This window comes from Balaenoptera borealis (assembly GCF_965194805.1).
Source record: "Balaenoptera borealis genome assembly, chromosome: X".
NCBI lineage: Eukaryota > Metazoa > Chordata > Mammalia > Artiodactyla > Balaenopteridae > Balaenoptera > Balaenoptera borealis.
In genome coordinates this window covers 36,376,641-36,396,616 of record NC_138881.1, presented here as the reverse complement: position 1 = coordinate 36,396,616, position 19,976 = coordinate 36,376,641, and the positions used below count along the sequence as shown (strand labels likewise).

Here is a 19,976-nt window from a genome sequence, read left to right as displayed (position 1 = left end):
ATGGGCTCAAGGCCTCACGGCTGGGGTATGAGGGCTGGCCCGGGGATCTTCCCGCTCTGGCCCTGGGCCTGCCTTCCCACGTGCCGTGCAGCAGCTCTCATGTCACCGAGCAGCTAGCAATTGTAAATTTCGACCCTTCATTATCTGTGTTTTACAGAGAGGAAATTGGGGTTAATTGGCTTGTCCTCTGAGTCCCAAAGTCTCTAGATAAAGGTGATAAATTCTCGTTTTTCATGCTTTCTGTTCAGTGGACCGTGGCATTTCTCTTGATATTTCAGTTGATCAAAATGTAAGTTCGGATTGATTGGCACGTTATCCTTGAGAAGCTGAAGGATGGCTTTCCACGATGTGTGGAACAGACCTCTTTTGAAAGTTCAGCACCAAACACGATTATTCATGTTCTTTTGGGTTAGTCTCCAAAGTCAGAGGATTTGATAAACCAAATTTCAGTGACTCTAAAGCACTATGAATTGCAAGACACACCATTAATTCAGTCACTTGTAAGAAAAAAAAAATGCTGCCAATTTACTGTAAGACACTATCAATGGTAAGGTGCATTCTCATTCGAGATGTTAAAATATGAAAAAAATGTGCAATTAGGAATCAAGAAATGCAGTGGTTGTATTATGACCACGGCACTTATTCTGTGAATGTTTAGCAAGACCTGTTTCTGGTGTTCATTAAAACAGCAGGGCTCGGGTTGGAAAGCCAAGTTGAGAAGAAATGGTTAATGGTGGTGATTTAGTACGACAGTCCCCCCAAAGGCATCAAGGAGCACGGGAGTGAGTGCCAGGGACCACGAAGCAGAGAGAGCTCATCATCTCCATTCTTTTCTGTCCAATTGGCGAGCCTTAATGATAAATAACGTTATAAAAGGGGGCTCCCATTAAAATACACTGTGCGTGCATAACTGTGATTGTAAAATGCGGTCCGCCTCGGAGCCAAATGGGAGCAGCAGCTGCCACCCAAGAGCCCTTCACATACGCCTGCCGGCCCTTGGTGCTCTGTTAGGATCTGGGGGGTTCAAAATTCAGCCGAAGAACATTGAGCGCAGTAAGTGGCTAAAAAACATGCAGAGAACTTGCACATTCTTTAAAATCATTACTGATTTCTTAAACCCTGGTTGGGGGGGTGGCGCTTTCAGGGGGAAACTCAGGGAGAAAGTGACAGAATGCAGTCGAGGCAGGGAAAGGAGGGAAGTGACACTCCATTGGTTATAGTGCAGATTTATTTCATGAGTGAGTGCCTACTACTTGCCAGGCGCAGTTCTAGAAGCTCGGCGTGCATCAGTGAACAAAACAGACGGTAACCGGTCAGCATAATAAGTAATGACGCGGCGAGGTAGAAGGAGGAGGACTGTGTGCAGCAGGGTGTGGGGCTCAGGAGTGGCCGAATGGGGGTGGGGGCTGGGCCGCGTGGGGTGGCCAGGCAGGCCCCACTGGGAGGCTGAGACTTAGCGATACCGTGCAGGAGGGGCGGAGCAGCCGTGTGCGCTTCTGGAGGAGGAGCACTCGGGCGGAGGGCAGGGCAAGCTAAGCAGGGTGGCTGGAGTGCGGTGAGGAGCTGAGAGAACGGAAGCCTTGTGGGCCGTCGGGAGGGTCCGGGCTCTTCCTCCTGAGACGGCAGCCACACTGAGTTCTGAGCAGCAGAACCATGAAGGGAGCACGCTGGCCGCCGTGTGGAGGATGCAGGGCCGGGGGCCAACGATGGAAGCAGGGAGACATTAGGAGGCTGCCGCAGGTACCAGGTCAGAGAGGTGGTGGTTCAGACCAGGGTGGAAGGGTGAAGAGTAGAGGTGGTGAGAAGGGGGGCACGTGTGGTGTGTGAGAGAAGGAAAGGCGTCAAAGACACGTCCAAGGGTTTTGGCTTAAGTGCCTGGCAGTATGGAGGCGCTAAGCATCTTTTGCCTAGAACAGTGCCTGCCTGGCACATAGTAGACTCTCGGTACACTTTTGTTAAATGATTGTTGGAAGGGAGGAATGTACCAGACACAGTGCTAGGTGCTTTTAGTAGATTATTTCTAATCCTCACAGGAATGCTTGGTGGCGTTGGTGTCATCATCCTATATTTGCATATATGGAAGTAAGCTCAGAGAGATCAAGTGTCTTGCCCAAAGTCACACAGCTAGTTAAGTGGCAAAGCTGGGCTTCAATATCCAAGTCTGTCTGACTATTTTTCTAGCACTTTGTTTTTCCATCTTTACTTCCTTTTCCCATTTAACATATAAATGTGCACAAGCCTTCCCCATTCTTAATAAATTTTTTTAAAAACTCCTTTTGACCCTTTCTCCTCCCCACAAGCTAAAATAATCACCCCTCTTGAGCACATTTCAAGAGCAGAGAGGGTCGGGAGGTGACAGCACAAAGGATCATAGCTCCCAAGTCATCAAATGAGAAGGTCTATGGGAAGGGAGGACCCCACTCCATCTTGCAGGGTATGTGTGGTGCACAGACCAGGCCGGCATGGTCTCGGGCATCTGATGGGAACCAAGGAATGGGAAGAACCCTGGGGTGCATCTAGAGCACCCGGCACAGGCAGTGAGTGCTAACGGTGCAGTACCCGCAATTACTAATGTACACTGTGAATTATGTCATTGATGTAATCTTCATTTCACGTTTTTATGGTTTCCAGATTTATTATTTAAAGCCCAGGTATCTTTCAGGAGCTGTAGGCTTGTTTCTAGCCATGTAATAAACAGCTCCAGCTGAAGGGCACATCCCCATCTACCTAGTAACCTATCTGAAGACCTCTGGTCATCCTCAGCTCCACCCTGGCCCTCCCTGTTCCCTGTTCATCCTGGCCACAAGCCCTAGCCAGTCTTCCCTTCCCTCCCATCCCTGGCAGCCATCGTTCTGCAACCGACCGTCTCATTCGCTGGCATCACAATAACCTGGTGCCTGCTTAGGTTCTGCCCTAGCCCTACTGCACCAGAGTCAATTGTGTACATCTCTAAAGTTTAAGAACCACCACTCTGCTAAGAGTAGGGTACTCCACCACTTTCCTTCGTTAGATGTCGATCATCTTGACTTAGCTTGGAATTGGGGGTCCCTCATTTTAAACAATTCACCACACCCCAAAATATTAATAACTCTCTTCTTTGTAATAAGCACAGTGACCAGTGAGGGTATCCTTGGATAAGCCGAGTGAAAACACTTCCGTGGTACTATTCTAAGAATACATGCTTTTTATTAGTTTAAATGTCAGGAAGTATGTTACTGGTGGGAGTTTAAATTGGTATAGCCTCTAGAGATGACAGTTTTGGCAAAATCTATTAACATTAAAACAGAAAACTCTATCAATTAAAACTGCATTCCACTTCTAAAAACAGATCCTACAAATAGCCTGTCACTTTATGCAAAATGACACATGTCCCAGGTTAGTTACTGCAGCAGTATTTCTCTTAGCAGAAGGTTTGAAATAATATGTTAATATATGAGACATCCATAACTGAAAAACTATTCAGCCATTAAAAAAAATAACGAGGCCACGCTTTATAATCTGATATAGAAAAAAAATCAGTTGAAGAACAGTGTCTAATATGCTGCCATTTGTGTTTTTAAAAATGTGTATGTGCCAATTATGTCCCAAAGCTGAAATTTTAAAAAGGTGTGCACATATATACATATATGCTCACGTGTAAATGCATGGAATATCTCTGGAAGAGACAAGAAACTTCATTGTGGTCACCTTTAAGAGGAGCTGGGTGACTGGGGACAGGATGTGGAAGAGGACCAACTTCTTACGTTGTACCCTGTGTTCATCTTGAATTTTGTACCAGTATATTTATTACTAGTAAATATGTATGTATATTTTATAAATATTGAATAGTAATAAATGTACATATGTATACATATTTACTAGTAATAAAGGTGTACAAAATTCAAAATGAAAGAGCATTATATGTAAGTGTATACATTTGTGTATATGTGTGTGTATATACATATGTGTATGTGTAAATGTATTTAATCATAATAAATGGGTACAAAATTCAAAATGAAAGGGCTTTATTTTATTTTTATATATACATATATGTGTATGTGTATGTATACGTATGTGCGTATATATGTGTATACACACACACACACACACACACACCCATAGGTATAGACATATAGCCCTTTCGTACAAATGCAGGAAGTTTTACAGCAAAAAAAAAAATCATCTTTTAAAATTTTTTTCCAGTTTTATTGAGATATAATTGACATACAGCACTGTATAAGTTCAAGGTATACAGCATAATGATTTGACTTACATATATCGTGAAATGATGACCACAATAAGTTTAGTTAACGTCTGTCATCTCGTATAGATACCAAAAAAAGGAAAAAAATGTTTTTTACCTTGTGATAAGAATGCTTAAGATTTACTCACTTAACAACTTTCAAATATACCATACAGCAGTGTTAACTATTGTCATTGTGTTGTACATTACATCCCTAGTACTTATTTATATTGTAAACTGGAAGTTTGCACCTTTTGACCACCTTCATCCAATTCCCTATTCCCACCTCTGGTAACTGCAAATTTGATCTCTTTTTATATGAGTTTATTTTTTTGTTTTTGTTTTAGATTCCACATATAAGTGAGATCATACAATATCTGTCTCTCTCTGTTTGACTTAACTTAGCATAACGCCCTCTGGGTCCATCCATGTTGTCTCGAATGGTAGGATTTTCGTCTTTTTTATGGCCAAGTAATATTCCATTGTATATATATATACCACATCTTCTTTACCCATTCATCTGTTGATGGACCCTCACGTTGTTTCCTTGTCTTAGCTATTGTGAATAATGCTGCTAATTAACATGGAGATGCAGATATCTCTTCAGCATGGTGTTTTTGTTTTCTTCAGATATATTCCCAGAGGTAGAATTTCTAGATCACCTGGTAGTTCCTTTTTTAAGTTTTTGAGGATCCTCTATACTGTTTTCCAGAGTGGCTACACCAATTTACATTCCCACCAACAGTGTACGAGGGTTCCCTTTTCTCCACATCCTCGCCAACATTTGTTACCTCTTTCTGATGATGACTGTTCTTTTTTTTTGGCCGTGCCGCATGGCTTGTGGGATCTTAGTTCCCCAACCAGGGATTGAACCCGGGCCTTTGGCAGTGAGAGTGTGGAGTCCTAACCACTGGACCGCCAGGGGATTCTCGATGATGACCATTCTAACAGGTGTGAGGTGATACCTCATTGTGGTTTTAATTTTCATTTCTCTGACGATTAATGATGTTGAGCACCTTTTCCTGTACCTGTTGGCCATTTGTATGTCTTCTTTGGGAAAATGTCTATTCAGATCCTTTGCCCATTTTTTAATTGGGTTGTCTGTTTTTTTTGCTATTGAATTGTGTGAGTTCTTTTTATATATATATGTGTGTGTGTATACATATATATATGTATAATTCTTTTTTTTTTTTTGGCTGCGTTGGGTCTTTGTTGCTGCGCACAGGCTTTCTCTAGTTGTGGCGAGCGGGGGCTACTCTTCCTTGTGGTGCGCGGGCTTCTCACTGCAGTGGCTTCTCTTGTTGAGGAGCATGGGCCCTAGAGCGCGCGGGCTTTAGCAGTTGTGGCTCGAGGGCTCTAGAGCGCAGGCTCAGTAGTTGTGGAGCACGGGCCCAGTTGCCCCGCGGCATGTGGAATCTTCCCGGACCAGGGATCAAACCCGTGTCCCTTGCACTGGCAGGCGGATTCTTAACCACTGCGCCACCAGGGAAGTCCCTCTTTATATATTTTGGATATTAACCCCTAAAAGCAAAAAATTTTAAGGAGACAAGCAAACACTCCCTTGTGTGGCCCCAGAACCAGCTATTGGTAGACACATGAACAGGAGCCAGTCTTGGAGCTAGTAAGTTTTTCATCTGAATTTCAAGTCTGCTATAAAATTATCTAAGCTGTGCATTGTATGGTTTCTTCTTACAGATCTTAAATCAACTGGAAGTGGTGAAAGAATTTCTGAGAAACAACGAGGATCTTAGAAATGGTCTTACAGAAGATATGCAGAAGTTAGACAGCCTCCATCAACAGCCTCAAAAACTGGATTCGAAGGAACCTAGGGCACAGACACCTGAAGGGAAGGCCTGAAGTGAGTTTAAGCATATGATAGTAAATAAGGACAGAATAGCCTCATCTCTTTAATGTCTGTTCTCTTAGGTAAGGCCATAACACACATAGTCTCATCTGAAGTTCCCCTATGTCCTTATTATTTGAAAGAAAGGACACGGAGCTTTGTGCTCTTTCTAATTGATGGTTCTCACATCTGTGAATTAGTTCAAGATAAAACTCCCTGTCAGCTTTGTTTAGTCAAGTATACCTGAAGTCATTGGTCTAGTCTTAAATGAATCAACTTTATGACATAATCAAGAAGCATTTCAGCCCTAAAGTGATGCCAGTGACGCCTCACTCTTAGCCGTGGCATGAATAATAGCAATTTGTTGATTTTCATAAGAAAAACTTGTTGGAACTTCCCTGGTGGTCCAGCGGTTAAGACTCCGCGCTCCCAATGCAGGGGGCCCGGGTTCGATCCCTGGTCAGGGAACTAGGTCCCACATGCCACAACTAAGACCCAGTGCAGCCAAATAAATAAATTAACTAATTAATTTTTAAAAATACTTGTTAAAATAAGTAACTATGTTCAGTATTTTACTTTTTTACCCCAAATGAAGACAGTGAATTATTTTCTTTTATTTTAGGTTGACCTTCAACAAAAATCAGGCATGTTCTGTGAAAGTCAGCTGGGCTTCCATCTCAGCCATCCTTTTCTGTGCAAAAGGGAAAACTTACCCAAGTACTCCACTCAAACAAAAAGGAATTTGTGTCATCTTTTCCTGGACTTTCCTTTAACTCTTTGGGAGTTTTTTTTTTTTTTACATTCCTAAACTTGGTGTTATGCGATCTGTACCAGCCAAAAAATATTAGATACTCTTGTGCCAAACTTGCTGTCATCCGGGCTTTTTTGTTTGTTTTTTGGGTTTTGTTTTTGGTTTTGTTTTGCTGTTTAAAAGGTGAGATTCTTTTCTGGTCCTAAAACTCTAACTGCTTAAACACTAAAGGCTGTGTTCGGCCAGGCCTGTGTGAAGGGCCACGCAGAGTTCTCTGCCCACTGGCACGCAAGTCCTGTGCCCACACCCTTGCCTGAAAGTCTCATTCATGAGGATGCCCAAGGGTGGGCTGTGATGTACATGTTGAGATATAAATCCTTTTTGCCAGCAGGCAAGGAAAAAATGTGCCCGAAAGGCCATTTTCTAGCCATTTCCAGTTAGTACAGAACTGTTACTACCTGTTTCTGGTAGCTTGAGGCAGTAGGACAAAGAGGTGGGCTGGAGAACACAGTAACTTGACTGACCAAAGCAGGGGGAGGGCCCAGGCCAGCATCACAAGCAGGCATGTCTGGGAAAGTTTTGAGGTTGCTGGCTTGTTTATGGCACTCTTAAGAAAAGTCAGCCTTGGTGGCAGTCACAGCTCTTCCGGTTCAGTTATAACCTGAGTGCCCAGCACAAGGCCTGGCCCTTGCGTGCTCAATGAATATTCATTAACTGAAGGGTCAACTGATAGCTTAGAGGTATTCATAGACGCAAATGTTAGTTACACTGTTAACTAAGCCTTGTCCTTTGTTATGAGATTGAGGAATGAAATTTTAATATTCTTATGGAAGTTCAAAGGTACCATTTTCTTTCAGCAAATTCACAAATTCATTCATACTTCCTTATTCCTTTTACCCAAAAAGTCATACACTTTTGACTTTGTCCTGTTTGTTTCCTAAACTGCAAAACCCCTGTCCCATTGTATGCAGTGGTCTGTGGGATCAGCTTTACCCTCACCTCCCCCTACCTCTGCTCATTTCCAAAGCCAGCAGTACTGAACTGGGCCTTGTCGCCCCTGGACCTTGAGGGACAGAATTGCCACATTCCCCACTGCCTGGAGGAAGTGCTTCCGTTTCGAGCCCAGGTGAAGCCCTGCTCCTTTGCTTACTCAGCTGCCCAGCAAGGATGTGATTTTTAGAGAATGGGGGTGGGGGGATGTATTTTTACCCTGAAATGCATTTAATGTAGTTCTGTAAAACCTGGATGAATGCAAATGTGCCTGTGACTTCCTGCTTTCATCTTTCCTGCTACTATTTGGTCTTTAATCTTACATTTTCTTTCTCCCTTCATTTCATGGAGTTCCTTTAGAAGACTTCAATAGTAAAGTAACAATTTTCTTTCATCTTGCAACTTCCCGCAAACTAAGAAACTTCATGAAATATTTCCTAGTTTCTACATGTAAGATAACAAAACTTGGGATCAAATTAAATCTTGATTCACTAACCAATTTAAGATCTGATTTCTCACCTTAGGAACTTTGGATTATGAACACTTTCATTTCATACCTCTTGTATCTATTTAGCTTTTCCTTATCTACCCAAGAAACGTTTATCAAGTATCAACCACATGCCAGGCACTGAAGTTGATGCAAATGGAGGATATGTAAGGTATGGACAATGGTATGTGAGCTGTCATCTTACTGGATTTATTGTCTGCTCTGATGAATTAAAGATACTGTTCAGGGAATTCCCTGGCGGTCCAGTGATTAGGACTCAATACTCTCACTCAACTGCCGGGGCCCGGGTTCGATCCCTGGTCGGGGAACTAAGATCCCACAAGGCGGGAGGTGCGGCCAAAAAAAAAAAAAAAAAAGATATTGTTCAGAAAACATTATTCTGTCAACATTTAATTCCATTAAAATTGAAACGAAGATAGGAAGACATGCCTGGAGGGGGCTTTAAAGCAAACATAGCTTTAAAGCAAACACAGCTTTAAGACTTCCATGGTGGCGCAGTGGTTAAGAATCCGCCTGCCAATGCAGGGGACACAGGTTCGAGCCCTGGTCCGGGAAGATCCCGCATGCCGCAGAGCAACTAAGCCCGCGAGCCACAACTACTGAAGCCTGAGCACCTAGAGCCCGTGCTCCACAAAAGGAGAAGCCACTGCAATGAGAAGCCTGCACACCACAACAAAGAGTAGCCCCCACTCGCCGCAACTAGAGAAAAGCCCATGCGCAGCAACGAAGACCCAATGCAGCCAAAACTATAATAAATAAATAAATTTATTTTTTTTAAAAAAACACTGTAATTAAAAATAGCAAACATAGCTTTAAAGGTTGATCCAGGGACATCAACCCTGTGGGACTCTCTCCCACAGATCTGTGCACGTGGGCACAGGGCATGGACAAAAGGGTGTTCACAGCAGCCTTGGCAGGCAGCCATCGAGAGAGGACTGGTTAAATAATCACAGCACATCCATGCTACCGAGTATTATGCAACTGTTAAAAAAGGCTACAATGCCATGATAGGGAATGACGTGTAAGACATTAGATAGAAAAGCAGAATGTGTAACAATGCATAGCATGCTATAAAACTGTGGTATTTTCAAATAACAGGGGTCTGAAAAGTTGTGTACTTTTCCCAAGCTTTTTTGCCATGTTACCGCTGACAAAGGAATTGGGGTCGAATTTGGCTTTTCTAGTTTTTGCACGCGCGTATGAAATTTTTACAACAAAGCTGCACTCCTGTAGTTTGAAAACTTTTCATTCAAATTTTGAATTTCAAAATAATAGACATAAATTCAAACTGCAAGACTTAACGTGTCACGCTTCCTGGAATATATTGTAGCCTCCATTTTTGCGGGGGTCAGCTCCACCTCCAGGGGCACTCGTGAGTTATCAGGGTCAGGAGAGGCCCAGGAAGTGGTTTCCTTCCCGCACAGGGCTTCATCATCTCTAAGTGCCTTGTTTCTGTCCAGCAATGTGATTTATTCCCAGCCTCTCCCTGAGACACAGTATGAGGTTCATAGTTCTGAAAGAATTAGAGGAGAAAAAGGGTTGTAGCATTAGAGTTGTAAAGATAAGGCAGTTCGTTGGATTTTAGCCTGGGCTTTGCCAGGAAGGTCAGAGGACCTAAAGAGAAAGACGTTACTTATTAAACTCAGTATAAAACCCAAATTCTGGGAAGTAACAATAGTGTGTCAATAACAAAAGCTTCTGAAAAAATAGCTCTGCCTATTTGGAAAATGTTTTTGGCTTCATAAAGTAGTGGTAGAGACCTGTAGACAGTTTAAGTTAAATTGCCAAGACCAGGAAGAATTATGTTTGAGAGTTTGGGGAGATTATGAAATGATTATTACCCTAATGATTTGAAGGGTGTGTTTTTATTAAAGTATTAATCACTTACATGGCTTTAAACACTAATATCCTAGGCAACAAAGGGTTAGCTCTTAGCTGGGTGGGCATACTACAAATTAGATCCTGTAAGTGGAGCATTGCATTAGAATGGAGGTGTTGCAATCTTTTGGATATTTGCTCTAATCGTTTTGCCCTCTAAATTATAAATGTAGAGTGACAGGAAACTATCAGCAGGGTTTACCTATTTTCCCCTTACCAGGTTAATTAGAAACCTACCTGCTCTGATATGTCTTCAACAGACAGTGGCCTTTTACTGAAATATAATAGTCAAATTACAAAATACATTTTGTAAAACAAATCTAAAAATGCATTAATTTCCACTCATGTAAGAGCAAAGGGGGAAAATCCTTTAAAATTTTAATAAAAATCTCGATAAAGGTTATGATTCATTTCAGAACTGCTTTTTATTAACGTATGATAGTCTGAACTATCTAAAATATTATGAGCTACCACCTATCTTCCAGAGACTTCTTTCCTGCTTCTCAAACCCATCCTCTGTAATATATGCATGTTTGTAATGACCACAAAACTGTAAACTGAGCATTTTGTGACATCTCTTGGGGAAGGTGGGCTATGACCTTACATGATTTATTACTTCCTACTGAGTTTCAGGAAGGCAGGAGAATTTTTATTTCAGAGCCACGTGTGGTAGCCAGTCTCCAAGATGGCCCCCAATGATCCCTGCCTCCTGCTATTCCCACCCTTGTGTTGTCCTCCCACAGCATACCAAGGTTGGTCCATGTGACCAAGAGAACACAGCTGAAGTGATGGTATGTCACTTCCCAGATTAAGCTATAAAAGACTATGGCTTCCATCTTGGGCTTTCTCTCTCTGGGGGAAGCCATGTTGTGAGCAGCCCTATGGCCCACATGACAAGGAACTGAAGCCTCCTGCAAACAACCATGTGAGTGAGCTTGGAAGTGGATCCTCCAGCAAGTCTTCAGAGACTGCAGCCCCAGCAGACAGCTGAGAGACCCTAAGGCAGAAGCACCCAACTAGGCCCCTCCCAGATTCCCGGCCCTCCAAAATTATGTGAGATATTTGTTGTTTTAAGTTTTAAGCTAAGTTTGGGGGTGATTCGTTACACAGCAATAGATAACTCATACACTGTCACTTTCCAGGGTTTGTTTTTCCCCCTGTATGCAGAATGTGAAATGCAGAAACTGCCTACAAAGAGGACTTACTGCTTAGGTGCCACAGAAGGTAAACTTGTGCCTGTCTTGTCCAAAACCTGATGTCTTCAGAAACTTTCAGAGTTGTTTTCAATATCTTTGCATTTGAAATCTTTAACAAAAGTAGGGTTTTTGACCACATACATTGGGGTTCCCCAGTAGACCACCCTGGAACTTCCCCCATTCTCCAGAGGGAGGGGGGATTGGGGGTCAAATCCTAAAGGGCAGCCTCTGCTGCAGAGGTAATGGCCTTACACCCAAAGCCCCACCCTTCTCTTTTCCCTCCTCATGCTCCCAGGTTTAAGCAAAGTCCTTTAGCACCCATAGGATTCCTAGGGGGATACCCTGGGCTAATACTGTTGACCACTGACCCTCACCCTCACCCCTAGCGAGAGTGCAACACAGGGTGATAGGTTCACCAGCTTTACAAACTGCCAGTTCCCCCATTTTTAGGCATGAGGAAAAGAGGAAAGGATTATGATCTTGTCGTTTTTATTTTCTGTTTACCTAGAATTCAGGGTTGACAGCCACTGACCGCTGAGTTGTTTATTTATCCTGATTCCATTGAAGGTTCTGTCATTGCTCCCGGTCATCAACAGATTCTAGGCTCTCTTGCTAAGTACTCCTTAAAAGTCTGAGCTGGATTTCACTGAATTCATTTAAACCCACTCGGAAGTATTTCCCTCAGTAGAAGTAACCCTTGGAATTTTTTGGCGTACAGACATTGTGGCTTATCTGGCCCGGACACCCAAAACAAGTAACAAAAGCATGTTCCCAAGAGAGCTTAAAAAAAAAATCAATAAATTAGCTAAGTTGAAGTGTCTTTCATTCAGCCTTCCTCCCCTATATAAACTAACCCTCGAGTTGCATGTTCCGTGTAGAGGAAGACTAGCCAATCTACCCTCACCTTCTAAAAACCATTTTATTTCCCCGTCACGAAATAAACAACACTCAACAGCTTCAGTTCTGTGCTATTTGCCATTTTTTATTAACAGAACTGCAGGTTTCAATCAGATTCGCACTGTTTCAGAGTCAAAACAAAACTTTTTATGGATCTTTTCTTTAGGAAAAACAGTTCAGTGCTTGCAAGCTGCAAAGATTTGATAGGGCCCTCTCAATCATGTTCTGGGGTCAGCGGATCGTAGTCGGTGACCTCCAGGCAGTCGCCGTCAGTCACAGGGTCTTCAGCTGCCGGGGTGGTAGCGGGGGTAGCGGCGGTAGAGCCGGGAGAGGCGACAGAGGCAGCAGCGGCTGTGGCCGCCGTGGCGCCGCCCTAGTGGTAGATCAGATAGCGGCCCCCCTGCATACTCTGCGCCACCACGTTGGTGCCGTGACACGCCATCAGCAGCAAGTTGCGAGGCTGTACGAGGTAGGCGAAGCGCATGAAGACCATCGAGTAGAAGATGAGCGCCGTCGTCATGCGGCCGCTGATGATGTCCGGCGGCGCCCTCATGTCCTTGAAGGCGGCCAGCGGGAGGCCCCAGTTGGCCACTGGACCCCAGAAGTGCGTGCTGGTCACGTAATCCCGGAACTCCTTGGTCTTCACGATCTCCACCGCCCTCCGCCACAGTGCCGCCACCGCCGCCATGATCGCCGAGCCGTGGGAGCGCCAACGGATGAACAGCCAACCGACAACGAGGTGGAGCGCAGAGCCCGGAACCGTTGATTACCCTGCGGCGGCCCGGAACCTCCGCCTTCGTGCGGCGGCCGTAAAGCGCGCTAGACAGCACGTGCCGCCGTCCTGCGTAGCTTTGGGGGCGGGGGCGCGGCCTCGCCCTCGTGCCTTCGCGTTTCTGCCGTAAAGTGCACCAGATGGCGCGTGCAGCTGCCGTGCCTGTCTTTGGAAACGCGAGGCGCAGCCTCGCCCTCGTGCCTTCGCGTGACTGCCGTAAAGTGTGCATGCGTGTGCTTCTAAGTGGAGGTGGGATTACAGCCTCGTCCTTCGCTCCCCGTCGTGCTGCGGCCACCTGAAAGCTCCTCGCCCAGGGAGGCGAGGGTCCTGCTGACTACTTCTCAGCTACACAGGGGGAAACTCTCTTCTCTCCAGTCTGTGGACAGCGTTGACTAGATGTTGATACAGAATTCTTCGGCCAGGTACAGAATTTTCTTTGCACAATTTGCCCGAGTGTTACTTGCGAAGCGACGTCTCACCTCTAAATATTTCAGCATCTGGCTCTTCACAAGGACTTTCTCCTACAAACCACAGTACAATAATCCACTCAGATACTTAACGTTTAGTACTATCATCTAATATGCAGTGCATATTTAAGTGTTACAGTTTTATGGCTGTTTTTTTTCTTTATTGTTGGAGGGGGGAGATCCAGGATCCACTCAAGATTCACATTTAGTTATCATCTCTTTTACATTAATCTAGAAGAGTTCCCCAGCGTTTTTTGTCTTTTGTGACATTGATATTTTTGAAAAGTACAAGTCAGTGTTTTTTTCAGAATGTCCTTAATTTGAATTAGTCTGTTTTCTCTTAATTAAATTTAAGTTGAATGTTTTTTGGCAAGAATACTATACACGTGTGGTTGTGTCCTTAGTGCATCACAGTGGGAGGCACGTGATATCACTTTGTTCCCTCATTGGTGATAGTGAGTTTGATCATTCGGTTAAGGAGTTGTCTGCCAGATTTCTCCATTGTAAAGGACCTTTTCCTCTATGTAATCAACAGATGATCCAAGGGGAGCCTCTTATGAGAGTGTATGGATAAGTCTTTCACCTAATAGTTAATATCCATTGATGAAAATTCTTAATGACAAAACTGATGACTCTTTTCCCAGTGTTTTCTACCTTTTCCAGTAAAAGTAATGTGTTGAAAAGTAATAAAGTATACGTTGAAATATTAATACTTTAAGTAGTGATTTACCAACAAGCCCATTATACCTTTAAAAATTAATACATTCATTATCTATGTTCATTTACATCCCAGATGTTTTACAAATATAGCTTTAAAATATACGGTATAGCCATTGTTCAAAAGGAAAGCAGCATCATTTTCATATAACCCTTTTAAAGCACTGGGCTTCCAAATATCAATGACTGGTATACTGGTGTGAGTCAGGTAAGTATACATTTGGATTAATAAGTCAGCAAGCATGAATTGAATGACATTTTAGGCCTACCCTGCCAGATGCTCCAATGTCCTAAAAGAAATATAAGTTGCCACTCCTTGTCCACAAGAAGCTATCAGTACTTGTAGATCGTCTCACATAGGTTGTTACTTGATTTTGATTACCTATTGCTGTGTAGCAAATCACCCCAAAACATAGTGGCTTAGAACAACAACAATCCTTTATTTTACTCAGAGATTTGCAATTTGGGTGGGACTCAATGGAGACAACTTATCTGCTCCATGCATGGCCAGCTGGGGCAGCTCAGCTTGACACTGGAAAATCCACTTTCAAAATGATTCACTAACAAGGCTGGCAAGTTGATACTGGTTGTTGACTGGGAACTCAGCTGGGACTATTAAAGCTGCTTGTGCTTCCTCACAGCATGGTGCCTAAGAACAAGTGTAACAAGAGAATCAAACAGAAGCTATGTGGTAGGCAGAATTCTAAAATGACCCCCAATGACCCCTGCCCTTGCATAATCTCCCCCAAGTGTGGGCAGAACCTATGAATATGATTAGATATCACTCCCATGATTATATGACAAAAGGGAATTTGCAGATATAATTAAGGTCCCAAAGTAGTTGACCTTAACATAGGGAGATTCTCTAAGTGGACGTGACCTAATCACATGAGGTGCTTTGTTTTGTTTTGTTTTTGGCTTAAGACAACGAGTTTATTTTCTCACAGTTCTGGAGACTAAAAGTCCAGAATTCAGCAGGGTCACGCTCCCTTTTGGGGCTGCCTCTTCCATCTTCTGGTGACTACAAGCATTCCTTGGCTTGCGGCCACAGTACTCCAGTCTTGGCCTCCATGGTAACATTGCCTCCTCCTCTTCTGTGTGTCTTCTCTCTGCCACATGAGCCATTTGAGTGTGGGGCTGGAGGTCAGAGACGGAGAAAGTCAGAGATTGAAAGTGTGAGAGGGATTTGACCTGAGGGAGATTCTCTGTAGCTGGCTTTGAGTGTGAAGGGGGCCACGTGGCAAGGAATTTCGGCAGCCTCTAGGAGCTGAGGGCAGCCCCAGCTGAGTGCCAGCAAGGAGAGGCAGACCTCAGTCCTACAGCCACAAAGAACTGAATTCTTCCAACAGCATGCACGCCTTTTGAGACCCTGAGCAGAGAACCTAGCCATGCTGTGCCCGGAATTCTGACCTACAGACTGTGAGCTAATACGTGGGTGTTCTTTCAGGCCACTAAGTTTGTGATAATCTGTTGTGTAGCAATAGAAAGCTAATATAAGCTGTATTTATTGGCTTTTATGATCTAGCCTCGGAAGTCCCATAACATAACTTTCTCCACACAAAAGCCCACCCAAACTCAACGAGAGCGGACATAGACCCACCTCTGTAAGGCAGGAATGTTCAAAGTCATACTTTTTAAGAAGAGCATGTGGGATGGGAAATATTGTTGGACCACCTTTGGAAACTACAGTCTACCATATTCTTTAACTTGAAATCACATGACCTTAGAACATTGGATCTCACGGATTGTCTGTACAATAGGGATGATAGTGGTACCTACCTCACAGCAGTATTGTGAGGTTTCAGTGTGTTCATCCATGTTCAGTGCTTAATATAGGGCCTGGTGTATAAGAAGTGCTCAGTGAATTTTACCTGTTATCATTATTATCGTCCAGTCCAACCCTCTCAGTTTACAAGTAAGGCAGGAAGCTTTAGGGAATTGTGTCATTTGCCACGGTGACTCGGTAAATTCATGGTAGACCAGGATTAAGATTTCCTTCTCTCGCAGTAATCCTCTGCACAAATCACTTTAACGTCTGATGTGTTTCTGTCTTTCCAACTATGTTGTAAGTTCCCTTAGACCAGCGGAAGTATCACCAGATGAAATATTCCTTCTCCCCACAAGCCTTTCTAACATGTTGACTGGATGTGGCCCAAATTGAACAAGACAAGATCTGCCTGTTCAGAGGGGCATTTTAAAGCTAGAGAAACGGAGGTACAGACAACGGTACAGGCAACGTTTAAGTGACTTTCCTGGTAGATTCCCGGCTGGTAGATGCCTGGCTAAATATAGTCTTTGTATAAGGTTTGTGCCTGGTAGATATTTGTTGGTTGTTACAGTTGCAGTGAATGGCCCAAATGGAGGGTAAGACACTGTAATGGAACTTGGGGAGACTTGAGAAGGATACAAGGCTAGGAATGGGCAAAGCTGTAGAGAATCCTACCTGGCAAAGATAGTGGCAAAACAGTTTTAGGATTAGAGAACATCGGTAATGCTGTCCTGGGATTACCCTTCCGCACAGGGAAATTAGGCTGCTGTATATTTCACTGTATTTTAATAGATGAGACTAAGCAGCTAAAGGTTTATTATTATTATTGATAGTATTTCTTTACCATTACTATCATTTCTACTCTCTGTGCCAACATAAAGCTGTCAGGGCCTACTGTGTGGCTCCACCTTGAGACACATGAACATGGAGGGCAAGTTCACTGTCATCTTTCAAAGGAAAACGCTGGGAGAAGACTGGCAAATGCTAAGATAGATTCCTACCTTTCCCCAGTCTACTGAAAACTTGCCATCGCATACTTTATTCTAACGAAGATTCCAGGTTTACAGGTCTCATGACATTTTGCTGGACGTGAAGGATCCGGACCCACGTGACCGCTCAGTGAGTTCCAGGGCAGTGGACCATGGAGAGCACACCTTTTGATTTTAATTTATTTTCTTTTTAACTTCTTATTCTGAAATAATTTCAAATTCACAGAAAAGTTAAAATAGTTTAAAACAAGAATGGCAAAGCAAGAAGTGTGAAAAGAACTCATGTATATCCTTCACCAAGATTTACCAACTGTTAACATTCTGACACATTCGCTTTATGGTTTTCTTTGCCCCTAAGAACTTCAGAACTTCAGTGTCTTTTTCCTAAGCATGCGGACGCTCGTGGACTTTCTCTTACGTTACCGCAACATACCCATCAACAGCAAGGCGTTTACCGTTGATATAGTACTGTAATCTACAGTCCTTATTCACATTTTGCCAATTGTCCCAGTAAATGTCCTGTGTAACAATCTTCTGTTTCTAGTCCAGGATGCAGACTGGGGTCACGCATTGCATTTAATTGTGATGTCCCTGTAGCCTCCTCTAATCTACAACAGTTCCTCCACCTTTCCTCAGCATTCATGACCATGACACTTTAGAAGAGTACAGGCCAGCGGTTTGATAGAATGTCCCTCAGTTTGGGTTCCCTTGATGTTTCCTCACGACCACGTGCAGGGAGTTCATGTTTGGCAGGAGCCCTGCAGAAATGACATCCTGTGCCCGGCGCGGCACCTTAGCAGGCACATGATGGCCATTAGTGAGACGAAGGTGGCCTTCTGGTGACTAGTGAGAGACCAAGGTAATGTTCACTAGGTCTCTCCACTGTAAAGTCAGTATTTTCCCCTTTGTAATTCATAAGTAATTTGTGGGGAGATACTTTGAGACTATGTAAATATCCATTTCCTCATCAAATATTTTAGCATCCATTGATGATTCTTGCCTGAATCAAGAATTACCGTAATGGGACTTCCCTGGTGGGCCAGTGGTTAGGACTCGGCGCTTTCACTGCCGTGGCCTGGGTTCAGTCCCTGGTTGGGGAACTAAGATCCCACAAGCCTTGCAGTGCGGCCCAGGGGGTGGGGGGAAAGAATTACTGTAATGATGACAGCATTTAATTAATTAATTTATTTTTGGCTGCGTTGGGTCTTCGTTGCTGCACACGGGCTTTCTCTAGTTGCGGCGAGCAGGAGCTGCTCTTCGTTGTGGTGCGCGGGCTTCTCATTGCAGTGGCTTCTCTTGTTGCGGAGCACAGGCTCTAGGCACGCGGGCTTCAGTAGTTGTGGCACGCAGGCTCAGTAGTTGTGGCTTGCGGGCTCTAGAGCGCAGGCTCAGTAGTTGTGGCGCACAGGCTTTGCTCCGCAGCATGTGGGATCTTCCCGCACCAGGGCTGGAACCCATGTCCCCTGCATTAGCAGGAGGATTCTTAACCACTGCGCCACCAGGGAAGTCCCAGCAGTTTATTTTTTAAATGATTTTCTGTCTTGTCGTTTAAAACAAAAATCAGAGATTGTATTTCATTAGAGCTGCCCTGGAATGCTGGCCAACATTTATAAGACATAAGACTATTCCTGAATTATGGCTGTGAAAACTGAACATTTAGGATTTAGGTATTTTATGAAATTTTTTTTGGCCACATATTATGCTGATTTCCTTGGAATATTTGCTCTCACATTCTACCAAAGGGAATCAATAGCACAGTGCCTCAAGAGAAGCTGGATGAATAAAACAGTAGGCAGATATATTGGCTCTGCTATTTTCAGTTACTGCAAAAAGTAATTTTAGAGCCATCTGTGGCCCTGATTCTAATCTTTTGCCTTCTTATGCCGTTTTTCCCCCACATGTGAATACAGTGGCTGAAGCCTGCGTGGTTATCCAGCGTCTTCCAGTAGCTAAGAGAACGTCAATTAAGTGTGTTATACCTCAGCTTCTCTAGCTATAAAACACCCCCTGTGTCCTGTTCTGGTCTGGGTCCCTCCGTGCAATCGCGTGGCAGGAGGGGATCATTGGGTCCGGCCCCCAGTGGACCGTGGCTTCCTCCCCATCTTCTGTTTCATGTCTGCCTTATTCCTGTGTCCTCAGATCAGGTCAGTGGTGAAAGAAGCAGAAGGCTGCAGGCCTTCCTCCCCCTCCCCTGCCAGGGCCTCATTTGCAGCATCCTGTCACCGGAAATAGGTCAGTGCCTACTCCTCATACATAGTCTTGGCACCGGAAATGAAAAAACCTTCTGTTAACCTTTTACTGAAAGGATCATCAAGTATTTTAAATCTTAGAAAAATTTGATGTTTTAAAACTTTGTTTTGAAAATGTTTCACACTTACAAAAAGGTTGCAAGAATGCAGAGAATTCTCATATACCCTTTCCTGAGATCCACCAAGGTCAGAGTTCTATCCGGGAAGCAGGGCCGCTGAGCGTGAGAAGGGATTTATTGCAGCGAATAGACGGGACGGAGCTGGGGAGGTTATGGGGGAGGTGGAGGGAGCAAGAGTCGACAGCCGGTCAGTGCGAAGAGCCAAAGCGGGGCCTGGGCCCTGAAGGGAGGCTGGCCAGGAGTCTAGTGCTGGGCCTGGGGAGAGGCGCTGGGGTCAGCCCCGCAGTCAGGGGGACGAGCTGGCCGCGGAGCGGAGGAGAAGAGAACAAGCTGCGGTCCACCAGCACCTCTGTGCCTGCCTGCCTGCCTTCCACTGCGTTTAACCCCGCTGCCTTCTGAGAGTCGGTTTCCTTCTGCTTCAAACCTCTTGCAGTGATGTCTGAGCCAGCTCTTCCCTGGAATCGCGCGGGGAAGGCGATTCCGGGAACCACAGTTCCGGCTCAACCGGGTTGACACAGTACCAACCACTGCAGCCAAGTTGAAACTTTGCCATGTTCGTTTTATTGTTCTCTTTATACATATGCATGTGTATATGTGTGTGTGTGTGTGT

General features: G+C 44.2%; 2 protein-coding genes across 4 annotated transcripts in view; one reads left to right on the top strand and one right to left on the bottom strand.

Annotated features, from left to right (window-relative positions):
- LOC309621125 (uncharacterized protein CXorf38) overlaps positions 1–8,563 on the top strand; it is a 19,083-nt gene extending 10,520 nt beyond the window's left edge. For 2 of the 3 annotated variants that reach the window (XM_082378235.1, XM_082378236.1), the window contains exons 6-7: positions 5,918–6,080; positions 6,688–8,563. In XM_082378235.1, the coding sequence (XP_082234361.1) occupies positions 5,918–6,079 (162 nt within the window). In that variant the 3' untranslated portion in view covers position 6,080; positions 6,688–8,563. The remainder of the gene's footprint in view (positions 1–5,917; positions 6,081–6,687) is intronic. The other variant, XR_014239765.1, reaches the window with a different exon arrangement.
- MPC1L (mitochondrial pyruvate carrier 1 like) lies at positions 6,813–19,976 on the bottom strand. Its single transcript, XM_082378298.1, has one exon. It carries the CDS (start codon positions 12,971–12,973, stop codon positions 12,659–12,661), a length of 315 nt encoding a protein of 104 aa, XP_082234424.1. The 5' UTR covers positions 12,974–19,976; the 3' UTR covers positions 6,813–12,658.